Raw genomic sequence first — 20,001 nt, 5'->3', positions numbered from 1 at the left:
GGTGCAGCCTTGGACCTGGAGAACCTTTGACTTAATGGCCTCTGTAGGGGGGTACCTTTGACCTAATGGACCTTTGACCTAATGGTCCCTGTAGGGGGGTCTTGGACCCTAATGGACCTTGGATCTGCTGGCCTCTGTAGAAGGGCCCTTCCAATTTGGGAAGTTCTGTGATTTTCTGAGTAAAATACCTAAATCTGACCACATTATCTAAAAACAATTTCAGTCTTGGGGCAATTTTTACCCAAGTAATGGAGGGACTGGATCTTTCTGGCATTTCTAATTATTCTAGGCTAGAACAAATTTCATTTCAGGTATCCTGTTAAAGCAAGTTATGAATCAAAGAGAACTTGCTCATAAACCCCCTGCTGAAGAAGAAAATTCGGCGCAGCTAGGTGGCACTGCAGTGGATAAAACACCAGCCCTGGATTCAGGAGGACCTGAGTTCAAATCCAGCCTCAGACACTTGACACTTACTAGCTGTGTGACCCTGGGCAAGTCACTTAACCCTCATTGCCCTGCCAAGAAAGAAAGAAAGAAAGAAAAGAAAATTCAACTGGACTTACTTTCTTATACTTGGATTTGTAGTGTAAGGCTCTGTCCACAGACGTCAGCCACTCCTGCTCCTTTGTAGACTCAAAGTAAAAGAAAGCTTCTGTGCTTAAATCCAGTTCTTGAAACCTAACAAGGAATATAGAGGTTAATACATACTGTTAGCTATTTCTAACCCATTCCCTCTCAAGTCCAGAAATACAACATCTAAAAAGGGAAGAGAAAAACAGTCAGAACTTTCCTAGAATGGTTCTAGTCACCCTACTATCCAGTGATGACCTGGAACTTTCTTTTCTGAAGATTATAACATTATATTTAGAAGTCATATTAAAAAAATCCAAAAGGGGGGAAAGGAAGTTTGGCTTTGAGATCTGCGGAAGTCATTGCTACAAAATTTCCTCAAACTCTGGCTTTTAAGATTTTTTTAAAAAAAGAAACCTTCTAAAGTATCCATAGAAACTCCATTTTTAATAGCAAAACCCTGTAAACAACACGAGTCAATGATTGGGGAATGTCTAAATAAAGTGTGGAGTATCAATGAAATAGAATGTTTTATTATTGTGTCACTAAAAATAATACAAAGAAATATGGAGAGACTTACACAAAGACATAAAGAAGGCAGAATTAGACCAATCCCATCACAAATATCAACTGTGTAAAAACACCACCAGCAATTAAACCCAACAGTTAAAGAAACTGAAGGGGACATTCTTCTTATCATAATAAAGTCAACATACATCCAATTGTAACTAACTTGGGTGATTGGTTTTATGTTTTATAGTCACTTCTACAATTGGATTTGCTGATGGTTACTGAGTTGAGAATTTGAAAATTGGCCCTCAAAGTATGATTTTCTCTGGAGTCGGCTAAGATGTTTCCTTATGTCATACATATGACCAGTCTGTTCCTAGTCATACAGAACCGCCCCGTAAGTCAACTCATACTGCTAGTTCTCATAGATCGTGAGTGTTTAACCAACAGGATTTTTCTAAAGAAGGAACACAATGAAGGAGAGGATTATCTTGGCCCCAGACAATTAGGCAAAGGGAAATGACAATGGGATTCCTTACCCAAGGCAGTAAATATCTGGAGGATCAGTATCACAGTTCAGCCAGGGTTCCAAAGCACTGTCTGGAGACTGACCATTAACATTCCATGTTCCAACAAAGAACCTGGTACACATCAATGACCAAAATGGATTATTAAAAAATTAAAACAAAAAACAAAAAAAATCTAAACATGAACCGATATAAAGTATTTTCTTATATCACCCATATTGGAGGATGCAGCACTCAGGGGAAAAAGTTATTTCAAACAGGATTTCACAATCTGGCCAGACATGCAAACAAACAGCCCTGTTCCTGGCATCCATAAATACACCAGACCTGCTTTTTCTAGGAGCCACATTCATCACCTAATAACAGTTCACATTTGTCTAGCATGTTGAAAGTGCTAATACAAAGCACTCACCTACAAAGCATCTCAGAACAATGCTGTGAGCTAGCAGTGTAGGTATGATTATCCCCATTTCACAGAAAAAGAACTGAGGTTCAGCAAAAGGAAGAATCTTGCCCACGGTCACAAAGAAAAATGAAGTTAAATGCACAGGACAATTGATTTACTTGTTTATCATTCCTAATTCTTACATCTAGAGTAACTAGCAGCTATTTGATGGGAATAACTTGGAGAAAGGAAAAGTTATTTTCATGTATATTAAGACTCTAGGATGAAGCACTGGCCCTGGATTCAGGAAGACCTGAGTTCAAATTCGGCCTCAGACACTTGACACTTACTAGCTGTGTGACCATGGGCAAGTCACTCATTGCCCCACAAAAAAAAAAAAGAGAAAAAAAAAAGAAAAAAAGAAAATCAGTCTCTTAGTTTAGGTTATTTTAACTTTTTTCTTATTAACCTAAAAGATCTTGTCATGGCTCCAAAGGTGGATGGGACTCTGAGGAGAGGTGACCATAAAGGAATAAAATCCTATGTTTTGGCGATTAAAATTTGGCAATTTACTGGTGATTAGAAATTCTAAGGGAGGTTGTGGAATCTCTCCAGATGGTTGCAGAGACCACAACTATCTGTCTTGGCTTTTAACCAACTGGGAGGCAAGGGAGATGATCAGATGCCCCTTTCCATTCTCTGAGTTATTCAGGAAGGTTTAAAGTTGGCAACCCAAATGTCAAAGGGCATGCCTTACATGCATGATACATCCATACTTCTTTCCTTTGGGTAAGGCAAAGGAAGGCATGCTAACCTGAAATTCTGAATATTAACGTATTCTTTCTCTCGCTTGGCCAGGATGTGTCTGATGAGTCCCTCTCGCTGCCCAGACTGGGAGGTGGGTACAAAGAGCTTCCGCATGGTGTTGGTTACTTTAGGCTGGTCTTTGCCCACACCTTCCTTTTCACGCAAAAACCTGGCAAGGGAATAAGGGAATCAAAACCACAAGTCTCATGGAGTTGAAGTCTCTCACTTAGGATTTAGGTGTTTCTCGGACAGGACTTACGATTTGCTTATGTGGCCGGGGGGTGGTGGGGGCTCCCGACGGGTCCTCATCTGCTTATTGTGTATATTTCTTTTCTTCTCCAAACTCATTTCAGTGAAATTATCTTCAAATCCAAGCACTCCTGAAAATGCAAGAAATACTCCAAGTTGTCAGGGAGGTTTTGCCCCCTCTCCTAAAAAAGTGAAGAGCTGACAAGGTTAAAGGAAAAAAGAGAGAACTTCCAGGTAAATCAGGGTAGGACCAAAAATTTGAGCGCTTTCAGACTAAGAAGATACGGGGGCGGGGCACAGCTAGATGGCACAGTGGATAAAGCACCGGCCCTTGATGCAGGAGTACCTGAGTTCAAATCCAGCCTCAGACACTTGACACTTACTAGCTGTGTGACCCTGGGCAAGTCAGTTAACCCCCATTGCCCCGCCAAAAAAAAAAAAAAAAAGAAGATATGAGGGAGAGTGGAAAAAGAGCACTATCTTGGAAGTCTGGGGGGCAAACACATCAGGAAGGATGGATATACTAAGCAGAAGTAGAGACACATTAACCTGGAGCCTGAAGAGATACCATCCATTACAGGAAAGGTTAGAAGGAACGCTGGGGAGCTGGAGCAGACTAAGGGAGACTGGGCCCCTGGGCAAAGCATCCCAACACTGCTATTTATTCACGTCACTGCCCAGATAAAAACCTCATGACCACAATGATCAGCAGCCATGGAAAGAGATGTCTCTTCAGTACCTGAAGTGTCAGAGTCACTGGGAGATTTCTCCGGAGTTTCTAATGTCTGATACCAGCTGGTAGACTCCTTTAAATCAGGAAGTAAAGTAGGTTTATAAGCTAGAGAGAAAGAGAGAAAATAAACATGAAAAACTGGCCACCCAATATGGAGTAGAAATTACAAAGATAAAAGGTTATTTGCTTGGGGCTCTAAACAGTTAGAAACACATCATTTCCCCTGGAGACCAATGCTGATGGCCCTGGGGCCAACCCCAGCCAAATTGACTATAAAGTAAGTAGGCCTATGATAAGCAGTGACAGTTCTGCCTCCCAAGGAAGCTCCAGATTTGACCACTCATCCCCAAACCATGCCTCCCAAGTCCACTTAGAAAAGAACTGGCCTCTATAGGCTGAAGTGGGGAGGCCCCTGTTCAATGGTCTTGGTAAACTCTACTGTGTCAACATGGAAGAAATCTACTTCTACCCAGAGATTAAAAACTACCACCACTACCACACTCCAAGTTTCAATTTACCATCCTGAGCAGCAAAGATGTCTGAGAGAAAAGTCAGGCACCGATCCTCATCAGGGATTTCAAAGAAACGCTCTCCAGAGCCGTCATACTGGAGTCGGACTTTGCAGGGAGCTGCAAAGAGGCAAACAGTGGGTTAGGGAACAGGACTGGTTGATCACGAACTTAATGCTGAATTTTGTTTTTTTCTTGTTTTTGCAAATGGGAGAATATAGATCACAAAGAATACAGAACACTGATCAAAATCATTAATAGCTGACAGGCACAGAATATACCTCAAGGTTTGCAAATCCCTTTATAAGTACTATCTCATTTGACCCTCACAATAATCCTCAGAAGGGGGTATTTACAGGCATTATTTCCCCTATCTTATAGATGCTGATCATGATAATAGCTAACATCTCCATAGTGTTTATTTACTGTGTGTCAGGCATTGTGCTAAGTGTTTTTACAAATATTACAACAACCCTGGGAAGTATTATCATCATCACCCCTATTTTACAGATGGGGAAATGGAGGCAAACAGAGGTTTAAGTGACTTGCCCAGGGTCACAGTATCTGAAGCCAAATTTGAACTCAGAGATCTTCTTCACTCCAGGCCTACTGTTCTCTCACTCACTACCTAGCTGTCTCAAATAAGATGAGGAAACCAAGGCATACAGAAGTTAAATGACTTGGCTCTTGGTCAGGAAGCTAGTCAATGATCTGAGAAAAGATCTAAACTTAGGTTTTCTTAATTGTAAAGGCAAGGTTCTTTCCACTACATTACACAGCCTCAAGCACTTAGGCAGATTAAGAAACAGAAAGGGACGGGCAGCTAGGTGGCACAGTGGATAGAGCACTGGCCCTGGAGTCAGGAGTACCTGAGTTCAAATCCAGCCTCAGACATTTGACACTTATTAGCTGTGTGACCCTAGGTAAGTCACTTAACCCTCATTGCCTCACCCCCCCAAAAAAAAAAAAAGCAAGAGAGAGAGAAAAGGGCTAGGGGTGGGGACCAAGGCAAGGGGGCAATCAGAACCAGCCTAGAGGCAAAGAATAAAAGTCCTCTGGGTCTCAACTGAGCCCAATCTCACCCATTTCCTAGAGAATCTTTATGAAAAATGTCAACAAGCATAAGACCGGGTGATAGGAGATTTTAAATAAGAACATTCTCCTCAACCCCCTTAAAGATATTTTGGCAAAACTGATTGAAAGCTTCTAAATTTAGGGCCCTAGACCCTGCAGAGAGCCCCATATATCCCCCCTGACAAGAGGATCTGGACAGAGGACTTCAGTTGCATGCCAGGCATTCCTGTGGCACCAATCAATACCAAAGAGACCCCAAAGCAGGAACCAAAGGAAGTTTCTAATGGGTTCTGAGACTACTCCCAATACCCTGGGGGGATTCAAGAGGCCCAGGATGAACAGAAGCCCTTTCCAGTGATCTCTAAACCACTACTATAGATTGTGTGACTTTTTTTTCTTCCAGAAAATCCTAGAAACCTGAGGCTGAAAAAGAACCCAGAGATCTAGGCCAACCCTTGGGTTTTGAAGGCGAGAATATGGAAGAGTTCCAACCTAAAACCATGCTACAGACAGCTTCTTTCAAAGAAATTAATTCTCTCTCATTTAAGTTAATCAGTTGCTGATAACAAAAGTGTTCTCCTCAATCCTCCAGTAACTTAGAACAGGAGAAAGAGTTTCACAGCAGGCAAATGTCTCCCAAAATCCATATGATGGTGAACCCCCTGAAAGAGTCAAGTCAGGAGCACTAGTTGACCCAAGATACAACAGACGGGCCCAAAGGCTCAGCTATTTACTTACTTGCAACAAACTCTATGTGCCCTGATGGGAAGGCAATGTTTAAGCCAGAGATCAAAGTGAAAACTGGCTTTCCTCTAGGTTTTCCTGTAATGCAAGAATGATTCTTGCTAAATTTCCCCCCAGTCCAGTCCTCTACACTGCCAATATATGTGCCAACACATGACTGATTTCTATACTATAGGAGAGGATGCAATAAAGCCCATTTTTTGATAAATGCTGCTTAGTTTGACTTTTCAGATACAGATCAGCTACCTCCTTTCTCACCAGGAACAGAACCTACCATCAGTAGCTCATTTTGACAGAGAGGTCAGCTGTTGCTGCTGTGGCCAGAGATTAGGGCTATTCCTGCCTTTGTTCTATTTCCATCTTTTTCCCTTTTCTTTTTTTAAGCAGAAGAACACATGGGTAGGTTATGTTCTCCCTTGGACATCTACAAAGGGGGGCCAGCAGCTGGGGTTTATTTAACTCAGTCTTGTAGGATTAGGAAGATAGGAAGAGCAGCAACACTACGCCAAAGTGCCAAAGAGAATTTTAATATCAGGAACTGCCAGGGGCCTCCGGAAGCTGTGGCTACCCAAACCATTAGATGCTGACACTACTTCAGGCTAGAACCGAGTCTAAACAAAACCATGTATATGACCCATTTCCTTTAGCACAATGTCACACAGCCCTCCGTTGAGATTAGGAAGAATAACCAGTCTCTTTGATTCCAATTCAGTGGTCAGATCTGCCGGCCCACAGCAACCTCCAAAATGTTGGCTTTCCCCTTTCCCATAACACATTACAATGAAAAATGGTAAACACTGAAGAGGAAGTCAAAGAGGAATGTATTCTTGAAGAGTCCAAAGGAAAGCAAAGAGATGGCTCCCCCTGACCTTCCTAGGGAGGGGGGGGAGCTTAAAAAAAAAGGTGAGGCAAGGGGCACCCCAGACAAGAATTTCAATGCCTTTGTAGTTCCCAAAGACAATATAAAGAAAGGAAAATAGAATTATCTACTAATAAGTCAAGGGGAAAAAAAAAACCCAGGGGTGAGAGAAGGTGGAATACACACACAGAACAAAGTTAGTGATTTGGCTCAAGGCAACAAGCGCTGGTAGCCTGAGGGCATTTCAAGGAACTGCCTGTTTTCCATTCTGACTAAAATTCTAGCTTGCCACATGATTTCTTTTACATTTGATATGGTGTTAATTTGTACAGTTGCCTTAAAAACATGGGAGAACAGAGACTAAGAGGCTAGAGGGAATATACTGCCTTTCCCTCCCCTGCCTTCTAAATGCTCAATTAAGTGAATATTTATTGTTTATTTGCCCAGATTTATTCTATTAGAGAAAATACTCACTGTTAGCTGCTATGGCTGATAAATCAATCAGTAATGTTTCTTCTGCTTCTAGGAAAAAGAGTGAATTAGTAAAAGGAAAAAAACAATTTGAAAACATCAAAAGAATTACAAACCCAACTCAAAAAACACTCCTGTCTTCTGTCTTCAATAATCACTTTTAGGTCTCGAAAGTCATTCAGAAAACCTTTGACCATTTGGGAAGATACTCTGAGACTGCACAAAGATCAACTGAGAGAAAAATTAATTGAACAGATAATCAAAGGGAATTTTTAAAACAAGGCAAACTCCTAGAGTACAAGTTCATACAGTAGAGGAAATAATACCAGTATAAATTCAAATGATGAAAATTTTAATTCCCCTTAATCAAATAACCAGATTTAATACACTAGTTCTTCAGATGTTTTCTAATATAGAGACTAAAGGTTAAAATAAGGGACCTCAGAAGGCCAGAAATTACTATCCTAACACAGGCCTTCCTACGGATCCAAGCCACTTAGGAGTACCATGTATCTGAAGGTTTCTACTACTGCCTTCTGGCTATGTCTAGCACCTGTGACCTCAGAGCCACACACACTCAGGAGGCAGCCAGTCAGTTACTGGCCCCTTCTAGAGGATCAGGGCTCTTCTTTGGTTCTGGCTGCTTACTGTCCAATTCCTTTGGACTCTGGCCTGCCTTGGAAATATGGTAGCTGCTTGTTTCTGCCTCGCTTTCCTCAATTTGGCTTCATGGCCCTAGGTCTTTCAGATACATGTGTGTGAATACTACCATGTATTAGAGCTATGGGTCCTTGTGTCTGATCCCCTTAACTGTACTGTAAGGTCCATCTTAGTCCCTCTAAGGCAGGACAGCCTATTCCTGTTATTGTCTCTGCTGTGGTACTTTATCACTTGCAAAAGCATCCATCTGATCCTCCCCTCTTCAAAAAACCTTCAGTGGTTCCCTATTGCCCAATAAGTACAGTTAAAATTTCCCATTTCTGGTATTCAAGGCCTGCCACAATCTGGTGGCACCTGACTTATGCAACATTATCTTAGATCTCTTCCTTCTGCTACACTAGCTACCAGCCAAACTGGTCTATTCTGCCCCCTGAGTTTTCCTGCCTCAGCATCTTTGCCCAGTGCTCCCTGTACCTTGACTTCTTCCCATGTTTGCCCACTGAATTCCCACCCAGCCTTGAAAGGCCATCCTTGTCCCTTCTTCCACAAAGCCTTTCCTGCTCCTCAGTAATGTCCTTGCCCTTTGCACATACAATTTTCTGACTCTTACAGCCCTTTATTTCTTATTTCTCAAGACTATTTTATTGGGGCAGTTAGGTGGCACAGTGGATAAAGCACCGGCCCTGGGTTCAGGAGTACCTGAGTTCAAATCTAGCCTGACACTTGACACTTACTAGCTGTGCGACCCTGGGCAAGTCACTTAACCCTCATTGCCCAGCCCCGCCCCCCCCAAAAGACTATTTTATCGTTTGTAGGCACAAGTCCTACACTTTATTCATTCACTCATTTCTATGGGTTGATGCCTTATCTCCCTAGATAAAAAGGTGAGTTTCATGAGGACAGGGACCTTGTGTCATTTAAACTTAGTCTCTCCCCATGAGGTAAACAAAGAGTGCTACTGAGTCTCTCCAGTTTCAGACAGAGTGGTCTAAAGACAATCGTGAATTTGCCGCCCCCCCCCAAAAAACCCCAAACAATAAAATCAAAAAAACCCACCAGGAACTAAAATGAGCAAGGCAGCTAGGTGGCACGATGGATAGAGCACAGGCCCCAGAGTCAGGAGGACCTGAGTTCAAATCTAGTGTGTAATTTAAAATTCTAAATGTGGGTTCTAATCTGTTCCCCAGTTTTGGGGGAAACTGACTAAAATCACTGATTAAACGAGTTTAGGTTTTTAAGGGTTTATTCAAAAACAGAAAGAGAAAGATTGAGAGCAGAATTCCTACACCCTGGCAATCCTATCTTTCCTCAACTCCTCTGTGTAGTCCCCCTGCTGCCACCACAAAATCAGGAACCACAAGAGACCAGGTTCTCCTTCTTCCTTCCTGTCCCCTCCCAGAAATGGGAGGTTCTTCAAGCTGGTTGGTTGACTGGGCCAGAAGTTCAAATTTTTTTTAGCTTCTGAGAACCATGCTTTCTTAAGTACTCTCAAGTACCAACCAGATGTGCTTAGAATCTAGTCAACTACTAATCCAGTCAAACCAGCCAGAGATCCACTCAGGTGGGCTCCTGAGTTTCTGCCAACTCTCATCTATCACATTCCATTATCTTGACACCAGCCTCAGACACTTACTAGCTGTGTGACCTTGGAGCAAATCACTTAACCCCCATTGCCCCCCAATAAAGAATAATATGAGCACTATAGAGTGTCTGCCTTTAGCTCTATGCAATGCTCAAATGTAGAATGGATTAGAAAAATCAAAAGGCTATGAAAGAAATAAAATACCCGCTTATAAAAGTAAGTTTTTGGTGTCCCAGAAGACCTGGGGTTCTTGAGCTTTTCGTGTGTCTGGGGAAGCCTACAAATCCCTTCTCAAAATAATGCATTAAAAAAAAACTTCATAATGGAAGGAAATGCTAAAATGCACTTGAAGTTTAGTAAAAAATAAAGCTGTGAATTTTTTTTCCCATCCAAGTATACAGATTCCCCGAAATCTATGCCGAGGATCCCTTGAGGGTCTGTGGGTCCCAGGTTAAGAACCCCCACACTAGACTAATAATCATTTCTAAATCCCCAAGAAGAAATGCTGAAATAAGATGATTCTGAAGAATTTGCAATTCATTTCTTCTCACTGAAATCTGTGATTTGAAAAACTGTGGGTGGGAAAGGTTGATCTTTGAAGGAGAAGGAGGAACATGAGGCCTTCCTAGAAGCAGAGTAAGCTTTAAGAGCTCCATTTGGCTTTTCCCCTTGGCCAAATAGGGGAAGAGGCTACATGTAAGACTAAGTCCAGGCCACACTTGGGAGACTGATATAACCTACCAAGATAAACACACAACAAGGCATGAAGGTAGTAACTGGTTTAAAACAACATCTGGTTAGCCAAATAGCTCCCATCTCTTTTGGTGCTACACTGAGAGCAGTGCTGCAGGAAGCTGCTAAGTGGTCAGCAACCTACTCTAGGCCTGCCTCTCTTAAAAGATCCCTGGAGGCAATGACTGGTACACTAAGCTTCTTCCTGCCTGCTAAATCAGGTGGGCCCAAAGGAGACATTGTAGAACCATCCTCAACTGTTCGACTGCCTAGCTTAATTCAATTTGAGGTTTACAGAATTAGCACATACTATGAAAAGAAGTAACAGATAGCGTCTGTTCTCAATCCCTAGATAGGAATTCAAAAGAGCAGAGGCCCAAACACTTTTCCCCTGAAATCCACTTCCCTGTGATTCATCAGTATTAAGATTTAACAGTATGGACTATAGACTGAGATATTTTGGTCAGGCTAGGCTTCCCCCCCAACCCCAAAGGGTTGGAATTTCACACAATGATAAATAAAATGTTGATGCTTTCAGACAGGGGGGGAGACCCATGGTTTGGGTGAGGGAGTGCAACGGGGTCAATTTGCATGTGGATCAGTCAGCATTCTTTTAATTCAACAGACATTTATTTAATGTCTGCTGTGTGCTGGGCACCATGCTACATAAGGCAGATGGAATTTTTGGATAAGGCATGAGGAACAACGTGAGCAAAAGTAGATAAAGGTGAGAGAGCATGGGCAGGTTCATAGGACAGAGTAGTTTGGATTGACTGAAGTGTAGAGTATGTGGAGGAGAGTGTAACATGAGCTAAGGCTAGAAAGGTAGGGTACTGACAAATCTGGGAAAGTCTTGAATGCCAGGCCAAAGAGTCTGACCTTCACGCATTAGGCAAAAGGAGACCACTGAAGCTCTATGCACATGGGAGTGATGTGACCAGATCTTGGCATAAGGAAGATTGGTTTAGCTGTGTTGTAAAGGACAGTTGGAGGGGAACCTGAAAAAAATCTGCTGGAAGTAAATTGCCCTGGTCCAGCCAGGTGGTAACAAGGGCTTGTACTGAGGTGGTGACCATGGGAATAGAGAGAAGGGAATAAATGTGAGGGATGTTGCAGAGGTAAAAATGGCAGCTCATGAGAGGTGAGATGAAGAGACAGGTCAAGGAGAGAAGCTCTGGTCTCTGACCACAGACAATACACATTCTTAAACCTAGACAATGAGCCAACAAGAATGGGTCACAAAGTAAGAAATAGGTGAAAAGGAAGTCGGGTTCATTCTGCCTAAAACCTTCCCTGAACAAATCATTCAAAGCACCTGTCCTGCTAACGGTGGATTTATAGGTTCATCTTTGGACACCTGTTGTACAACACTTATTATGATTGGATTTGAGTGGATGTGATACCAGATGAGACTGAAGAGGGAAAATGAGGAAACTAGCTAAGTAATCAAAACTTGTACCTTGTACACATTTAAAGCGGCTATTAATAATAATGAATTCTTGTTCGGGCACCTCCTTTTCATGATACTGGATCAGTAACCTAGGAAACAGAAAGATGGATCTAAGAGCAGCAACCAATGACAAATGTTAAAAGTGCCAAATAACAGTCCCCATCTTTATGGTTAAGGTGACGTCCTTCTTTACATACATTACCTCATTTGAGCCTCACCCCCCCATAGAGGTAATAAGTTATCCTGATCATGTGACCATTAATATGTTATTATCATGATGAATGAGGAAGCGAAAGGTTAGTAAGTCAAGTTTTATACTTCTATACCCCACATAACATTGCCCCAACCACTGTTATTTCACGTTATAACAACCATTATAACCAGATCACAAAAGCCTGAAGTAAGATCATGGCTTGGCCAATCCCTCTGAGACGCAGATTATAATATTTTTTCCTATGGGACCAGCTGTCCATGTAATTTGTTTAATTAAATATGAGGATGTTGGGTGGGGTATATGCATATATCCACATAGAAGTTTGGACTGAGGCCCCTAGAACAAGATACAAGAACTGTAAAGTTGACGCTACTTATGAAACGGATGGCCTGCAATCAAGGCTTCACCTGTTGTCACTTGACCTTTTGAGGAAGCAATTAGTTTGAGCCACCCTTCAAGAACTTGCTAAAATCATTCAATTCTCCTCATTTAAAAGTGAAATTGGTTTTCTGGGTTAACTTTCCATTTTGTCTTATGCTTTTCTTTAGTTTTTTTGTTTCATTTTTTTTAAACATCTGTTAAGCTTTACAAAGATACTCTAGGGGGAAGAAATTGCCTGGCCAGATGTGTAGGAAGAATTCTTATTCTGCCTTTCCTTTCTTGATTCAGTTTGCCTAATATGGGGACGCTTCTTATGTGAAACTTAATGTGAAGGTCTCTGAAGGAAGTAGAAGAGAGGTTTGTAAGTCCAGATGGACACCAGAAACTAGGCAAAAAGTAAAGGACAAGGAGGAACTCTGTTGGTTTATGTTAACTTTACTCAAATATGACACTTCGGAGTTAAAAGAATGTGGAATCGGGATAGCGCCGGGAAGCGGTGTTAACCACTTCAAAGGGCTACCATAAAACAGTAGGATAGCCTGGTGGTAAAAACTGCAGCCCAGGAAACAGGGCAGCTAGAAGTGAGTCTAAACCCTCCATCTAGCCATAATTCTTTTAAAGGAGAAACTAGAAGTTGGAAAAGATAAAAGAATGTTGTGAGGAAGCAATAACGGTGAGCAGGGGTAACCAAGAGGTTGTAGAACAGACTGAAAGACACAAAAATTTTGCTTGCCTGAGAAAGGATCAACGGGAAGCCAGCCTTGTTCCTGGCAGAGAATAAGCTAAGAGGTTTTGATCCTAACCTAGATTGGCAATTCTCCCAAGATGTGATTTCATCAATGAGGGCTCTTCCCCAACTCTCACAAATCACAACTTCTACCCACTGGAAGAATGATCTTCATGTAGTGGGGTGGCTGCAAAAAAAAGGATCTATCACCTCTCAGACAGCCCTTGGGTAGGCTCATCCAAAGCAAAATATTGTGAGTCCAGGGTCAGCTCTACACCTCAATCTATGGAAGACCTGATATAGGATTTGAGAACTATCCTTGCAGGGGGGGATGACCACAAATTTCTCTTCCTATTTTCTTGCTTAGCAAGAAAGCCTTCTGAATGTAATTTGATTTACCCAAGCGACATAAGACAAGAACCCGCACACCATGGATGGGATTTGTAGTCTACAGGAAAGCTTTTTAGAAACATCTCCTTAACCAGTGAGAGTTAGACAAAGTTTAATAGTGAGATTAATAGCTTCCCGATGTGAATAGTATAAGACAACCAGCCTAAACTGCAATCAATGAAAAATAAATAATCTACAGCTCTGGAATTTATAGAATGTTAAGAAAACCCATTGAACTGAAGGGTATTATTTTATTTTATTTTTTTTTGCAGGGCAATGAGTGTTAAGTGACTTGCCCAGCTAGTGTCAAGTGTCTGAGGCCGGATTTGAATTCAGGTCCTCCTGAATCCAGAGCCAGTGCTTTATCCACTGTAACACCTTGCTGCACCCCTCCCCCCAAGAACAACCATAAACAATGTGGTTTTTATGGTGTCCAGAAAGTAAAAATCATGTTTTTATCAAGTTTACTGTCCAAGAGACACAGTCACTTGCAGACATAACTATCTGGTCACTAAGTAAATGTTGTTTTCAATAATGGAATTAGAATAATTCACCATGGCCTACAGGAAATATCTTTTGAGACCATTTGGCTCCTATTGCTCTGACTGCATGGTCACAGTACACAAACCTGGTTTACCAATTCAGTTTCTGAGTTACTTTAGTAGCTGGGTAATGAATACAGCTAGTAAGTAGGAGAACAGATTATAAATCATAATATAATGCTATATATACAGGTATTATACCATTTAAAAAATTTTTTGTTATACCATTATTGTTGTAATATGCATACAAATAATATTGGTTATATGTAAATATAATATGAACAACATAATACATGTTATTATAATACATAAATATGATAATAATGTTGATTTGAATCAAGAATAACACGTGAGACAGTGTGGCATAGTGAAAAGAACCAGAGAACCTGACTTTTGAGTTCTTACTCCTCCACTTACTAGTTAGGCCACTTGGACAAGTCACTGACGTTCCTAGGCCTTTGGGGTTTTTTTTTCTCTCAAGAAAATAAGGTTGAAGGGAGCAGTAATCCCTATCCTCCCTATCTCACAGAGTTGTTCAAAGGATTCAAATGAGATGTGTGCACTACTGTAAAGAACTTTCTAAGTATCAAATACTACATGTATTTAAGCAGTGTACTTTATAGAAATGACCAATTATCACTGTTCTATTCATGGAGAAGACATAGGAAATGGCTGGGTAAAACCAACTAGGTTTTGGTAAAGATAATAATCATGAAATCGTTTTCTAGTAGAAACGGATCTCTTGTGACTTTGGCTAGGCTAAGCTAGGTCACTCAGCCCTGGTCACTCACAGGCAAGCTGAATATAGAGTTGAGCTGAGAAAGTTTGAACCATATTAATTTTTTTTTTTTTTAGTGAGGCAATTGGGGTTAAGTGACTTGCCCAGGGTCACACAGCTAGTAAGTGTTAAGTGTCTGAGGCCGGATTTGAACTCAGGTACTCCTGACTCCAGGGCCGGTGCTCTATCCACTGAGCAACCTAGCTGCCCCTGAACCATATTAATTAATCCCACCAAGATAGCACACCCTATATGGAGGTCCAGCCTGAATCAGAAGCTTACTCACTGGGTAACATGAAGAACGTTCTTTAGTTAATTCTTTAATAACTGAATAAATGGATGTTCTAGTTGATAATTCAAGAACCTGTTGAGATTTTTGTAGGCTCAGTTAAAGCTACCAGGTGGCCCAACCAAGCTAGGATGAAATAAATAATGACTGTTTGTTATGCCATCCTTTGGGGAGTTATCTGCTGAAAGACACAGATGAGAATGAAACAGGAAAGAACCAAGCTCCCAGATCCCTTCAAGGTACCCCATAACCATCAAAACGAAATTGAATGACCAGACCCTACAGCACAAGTAGCCTACCCTTAGGCAGGGGGTCAGCCCATGCCAGGCTGGAGGATTAATTACAGTGCAGAATGAGGTCACCTGGATGGGCCTGGCAAGGTGAGACATAGAAGGTACCTGATGCAGACAGACCTAAAGGACAGCAGAGATAGCACTGTCCGCTGTAGGAGGACTGGACACCAACTGGATTAGAAAATAAACAGAGCTAGTAGAGGAGTAACCAGAGATGATATGAGCAGAACCTGGCTGCCAAAGGGTCAGCCAGCTCGGAGTGAATGTGCTGTTTAACAGTCACCATGGAGACCTCCTCTCTGAAGATTCTGACTAGGGGACACTTAGGGCCCTTGGCACAGGTAATGCTGATGACTGTGGTCACTCTGAGGAGGGCTATTTTGGGTACAGAGAAGGTGGCGATGGGATGAGAGCTGGCAGCCACACAGCCAGCTCACCAGATTATTCTTTTGATCAGTCACCAGTAATTTATCAAGCTCCCCACTGCATGCTGTGCAAGGCCATTAAGAGTATTTTGCCCCCAAGTCACTTAGTGGGAGAGTTTATCAGTCCCCACTTGGGGGGTGGGGATCAGGAGACCTGGGCTTGAGTCCCAGCTCTGATACTGAGACTGGCCATGTGACCACCCTGGGTCAAATTATTAAAGTGGTAAGGTCTAAAGCAGCCATTATTCTGGCATCAGAAGTAGTAATTTAAAAGTTTCAAATTTCCACATCAATGGTTGTAATTGGGACCAAGAGGTACAAAATTAAGGAAGGCAAAGTGTGGTCTCTTAAAAGTAATAACGCAGCATTTCTAAGGCACTTTTATTTAAGCTTTCCCTAAACATTTTCACAGCTATTAACTCATTTTATCCACATCATTCACACTGAAAAGGCCCAAGCTGGGTGGAGAGGTATTATTCTCATTGTCCTGAGGTGGGACCTGAGAGCCAAGGAGATTGAGATGATATTATGGTAAGAATATTAAATCTGCATCAGGAGACTGGGGTTTAGATTTGAGTTCTGCCACTTACTCTGTGACCTTGGGTAAGTCACATTCCCCCTCTGATCCAGTTTCCTCACCTGTAGAATGGGAACAATGATGCCTTGCACCATTGATCTCATAGGGCTGTTTTGAATAACTCTTTAAAGGGCAACAAAAAAAAAATCAGATACTATGATGATGATAAAGTGAGATAGCCCTCTTTGAATCTTTTTTTTCCCTTACCTGTAAAATCAGTAAACCTCCAAGCACTAAAAGAATACCAGATGTTATCATTGTGTGACTTGTCCCTTCCTAAGCCTCAGTTTCCTAAACTTGTAAAATGGGGATATTTGTGCTACCTACCTACCTCACAAGGGTTTGAGAGAAACACTTTGTAAATAATTATAAGGGAATGGGAAAAGGTTCAAGCCTTTGGAGCTGGCCCAGAGTTGAATCAGAAAGACCTTGGTTCAATCAAAGACCCTCTTAGGACATATTAGCTGCCTGATCCTGAGTAAGTCACTTAGGGATCAACTTTCTCAGGATTTCGGATTCAGAGTGGGGCTGATTTCCCATGGTAGAGGGAATGTTACTCATTTCAAGTCCATACAAAAGAGAAAAGGGAGGGGGGAAATAGAGAAAAGTAATTTTTTGTTATTATTACTACTAGGATGAAGTAACAAGGCCAAGTAAATCAGTGGCAGGGCAGGGGCATTTCTTTTTTCTTTCTTTTTTTTTTTTGGTGGTGCAATGAGTGACTTGCCCAGGGTCACACAGCTAGTAAGTGTCAAGTGTCTGAGGACCTATTTGAACTCAGGTCCTCCTGAATCCAGGGCCAGTGCTTTATCCACTGCGGCACCCAGCTGCCCCAACATTAACTTTTTTTTTTTGGTGAGGCAATTGGGGTTAAGTGACTTGCCCAGGGTCACACAGCTAGTAAGTGTCAAGTGTCTGAGGCTGGATTTGAACTCAGGTCCTCCTGACTTCAGGGCAGGTGGTCTATTCACTGTGCCACCTAGCTTCCCCATCCAACATTTACTTTTAACCTCAGTTTTTCTGCCCAGTAACATTAAAGAACTGGACCTTTTCTAGGCTTCTTTCATCTCCAACTTTACTACTCCTCCGCCTTCCGGTAGTACAACCTCCCTCTATCCCTCAGTTTCCTTCTCCGGAAAGTACGGAGGGGGAGTAAGGTTGGATTATCTAGAGGCTGTGGGAGGTCCCTTCCAGTTCTAGATCTGGGCAGCTAGGTGGCGCAGTAAACATAGAGCTATAGAGCGCCAAAGCGCTACAGGGCGAGGCTCAAAGGCGGGAAGACACAAGTTCAAATCCTGCCTAAAACACTTCTGCATCTGTAAAATGAAGCTAATAATAGCACTTTCCGCCGGGTGAAGATCAAACAAGCTAATATTATTATATTTATTGTTACTATTATTATTACGTTTATGATCCCTTCCCCTTTCCCGGGCCTTATTCTCTCAGTAGAATAAGGTTGGCTGCAAGGTGTAAACCATGAATAAAAAGCTCTGGATTTTTTGTCAGGAAAACTTGGATGCCAATGTAGCCTCAGACATTTTAGTCATTTAATGTCTCTAGGCCTCAGTTTCCTCGTGCAAAATGATTGGGTTGCGGTCAAAGTTTGAGGCCCGGGCCTCTAGTCTCAAATGGCGATTTTTAGGAATAGAGCCCCTCCCAGCTCAATAAATCCTTAATCCTTTGAACTTCGGGCACAGCCAAAACGGAGGGCGTCGTTACTTGGGGCACACCCCTAGGGGCTCGGAAAAGGGCCTTCCCAAAAGGTTTTCCTCCTGCTCCCCCCGACTTCCCCCAGTATTCTCCCCACTCTCCCTCCCATTCTCCACCCCCCCCCATCCTCCTCCCCCCCTCCCGCCCCGCCCCACCCTGCCTAGCCCTCGGAAGGCACTGCTCTTCACCCTGGGCCCGGGCGCCGCGCCCGGTGGTAGTGGCCTCGGCTGGCTGGCTGGCACTGGCGGAGTCCCTGCCCGCGGGGGGTACCCAGGGCCCAGAGGATTCCCCTCCCCCCAGGCTGATCGGGAGGCTACTTACTCAAACTGCGAGCCCCTTCGCAGCAGGGTCAGGCGGCAGGCCTCTCGTTCGGGGCCCTTCAGCTCCCAACCCTCGATTGTATGAGGGGGGGCAGTCAAGGGATCCAAGCTCAAAGCCATGGCAGGAGCGCCCCGCCCGGCCCCCGCCGCCCCCTCCCCCATAGCCATAGCTATGGCGTTCGCGCCCGAAGCCCTTCTCTCCCCCTCCCCCGCCCCCCTCCTCCGACTCCCCCGCCCCTCGTCGCCCTTCCCCGAGGTGGATACAGTGAAGTACTGCGTCCTGATCGTGGGCCGTTCTAGCCGCTCCAGCCGCTCCAGCCGTTCCGGCCGATCCATTCGGGCGGGAGGGCGGGCGGGCGCCGGGGGCTGCGAACACCGATCGCACGGGGTAAACCCGCCGACGGCCCAGCCACCGGCCCCCTCCCCGCCTCCGCTTGCCTGACGGCCCGCCAGCCGGCCCGCTTTGCCTCGCCTGCCTAGGAGAAAAAATGCGCTGCTGCCCGAAGAGCTCCCGCGCTCGGACTGAGAGAGGGGCGCCTCGAGCCGACCGGAGCGAGAACGCGAGCCAGTGAGCGGCGGCGGGAGCGAGCGCCGCCTCCGCGAGCGCACAGCTCCGCCCTCCGCCCTCCGCCTGCGGCGCCCCCGCGTGGCCCGACGCCGCCACTGCAGGGCCGCCGCCGCCTCCCGCCGGGCAGCCGGCCAAGCGGCCATCTGCTGAGATCACAGACTGTCAATGAAACGACAATGGTCGCCCTAGCTCATCCATCCTCTCCAACCTGGGGCCCTTCCAGTGATCCATGCACAGAACTTGGAAAGCCGAGCTTTCCTGTCCTAGCTCAGCTGCTTCCGAGCTGGCTGGGTGACCCTGGGTGACACTTGGTCGCTCACTCATCAGCTGGTGCCTACCTGGGTACGTCTCTAAGCCAGGCTGGCTGTTTGAAAAGAGCTCATCAGGTTCCTTCACCATATACACAAATGAAATTCATAGGGCCGGTCCCCCCCCATACAACCCCCCTCCACCAAAAAAAAAAAAAAGGGGGTCAGGCTACTGCTGTGCTAAATGAACCTTTCTCCTCTGTAAAAAGAGACTTGAGAGAAGGTGATCCCGTGAAACCTAGAGGCTCATCGATGTTGGCTGAGCACCTGGGTTGAAATTTTGCCTCTGATGTTTATTTTACAACCTTGTGTGATCAAGTGTGTGGGTGTGTGGGGGGGGCGGTGTGTGGATTAGACCGGGGTCTGAGGTCTCTTCCATTTCTAGGATCCAAGATCCCTAAATCGGCACATTTCCACTGTGAGACGGTCAGTTCTGTGATTCTGCTGTGTTTAATGAAGCCTTTGAAAACCCCACACACACACCTCCACACACTGCATTAATGGGTCTACTTCCTTGCTACCCTGACCTCTCTGCCCACTTCTTTTTCTCTGCCTCCTGCAGCCCTGTAATCAGCAAATCTTGGCATTTCTCAAGGCAAGCGGACTCTGAGCCCTCT

At 43.9% G+C, this 20,001-nt stretch overlaps 1 protein-coding gene across 3 annotated transcripts in view; it reads right to left on the bottom strand.

Annotated features, from left to right (window-relative positions):
• Positions 1 to 19,081, bottom strand: part of OCRL (OCRL inositol polyphosphate-5-phosphatase) — a 54,728-nt gene extending 35,647 nt beyond the window's left edge. The window contains exons 1-10 of one of the 3 annotated variants that reach the window (XM_043974290.1): positions 18,773 to 19,081; positions 18,510 to 18,589; positions 11,872 to 11,951; positions 7,442 to 7,489; positions 4,300 to 4,410; positions 3,788 to 3,886; positions 3,059 to 3,179; positions 2,807 to 2,968; positions 1,620 to 1,721; positions 564 to 678 (exon numbers count right to left, since the gene is read on the bottom strand). In XM_043974290.1, the coding sequence (XP_043830225.1) occupies positions 564 to 678; positions 1,620 to 1,721; positions 2,807 to 2,968; positions 3,059 to 3,179; positions 3,788 to 3,886; positions 4,300 to 4,410; positions 7,442 to 7,489; positions 11,872 to 11,951; positions 18,510 to 18,589; positions 18,773 to 18,844 (990 nt within the window). In that variant the 5' untranslated portion in view covers positions 18,845 to 19,081. The remainder of the gene's footprint in view (positions 1 to 563; positions 679 to 1,619; positions 1,722 to 2,806; positions 2,969 to 3,058; positions 3,180 to 3,787; positions 3,887 to 4,299; positions 4,411 to 7,441; positions 7,490 to 11,871; positions 11,952 to 18,509; positions 18,590 to 18,772) is intronic. The other 2 variants (XM_043974291.1, XM_043974292.1) reach the window with 2 other exon arrangements.
• Positions 19,082 to 20,001: the final 920 nt, after the last annotated feature.

The sequence above is a fragment of the Dromiciops gliroides genome, chromosome X, assembly GCF_019393635.1.
Source record: "Dromiciops gliroides isolate mDroGli1 chromosome X, mDroGli1.pri, whole genome shotgun sequence".
In the NCBI taxonomy this organism is placed as follows: domain Eukaryota; kingdom Metazoa; phylum Chordata; class Mammalia; order Microbiotheria; family Microbiotheriidae; genus Dromiciops; species Dromiciops gliroides.
The sequence above is the reverse complement of the archived record's forward strand: the minus strand, read 5'-3'. Positions and strand labels throughout refer to the sequence as shown.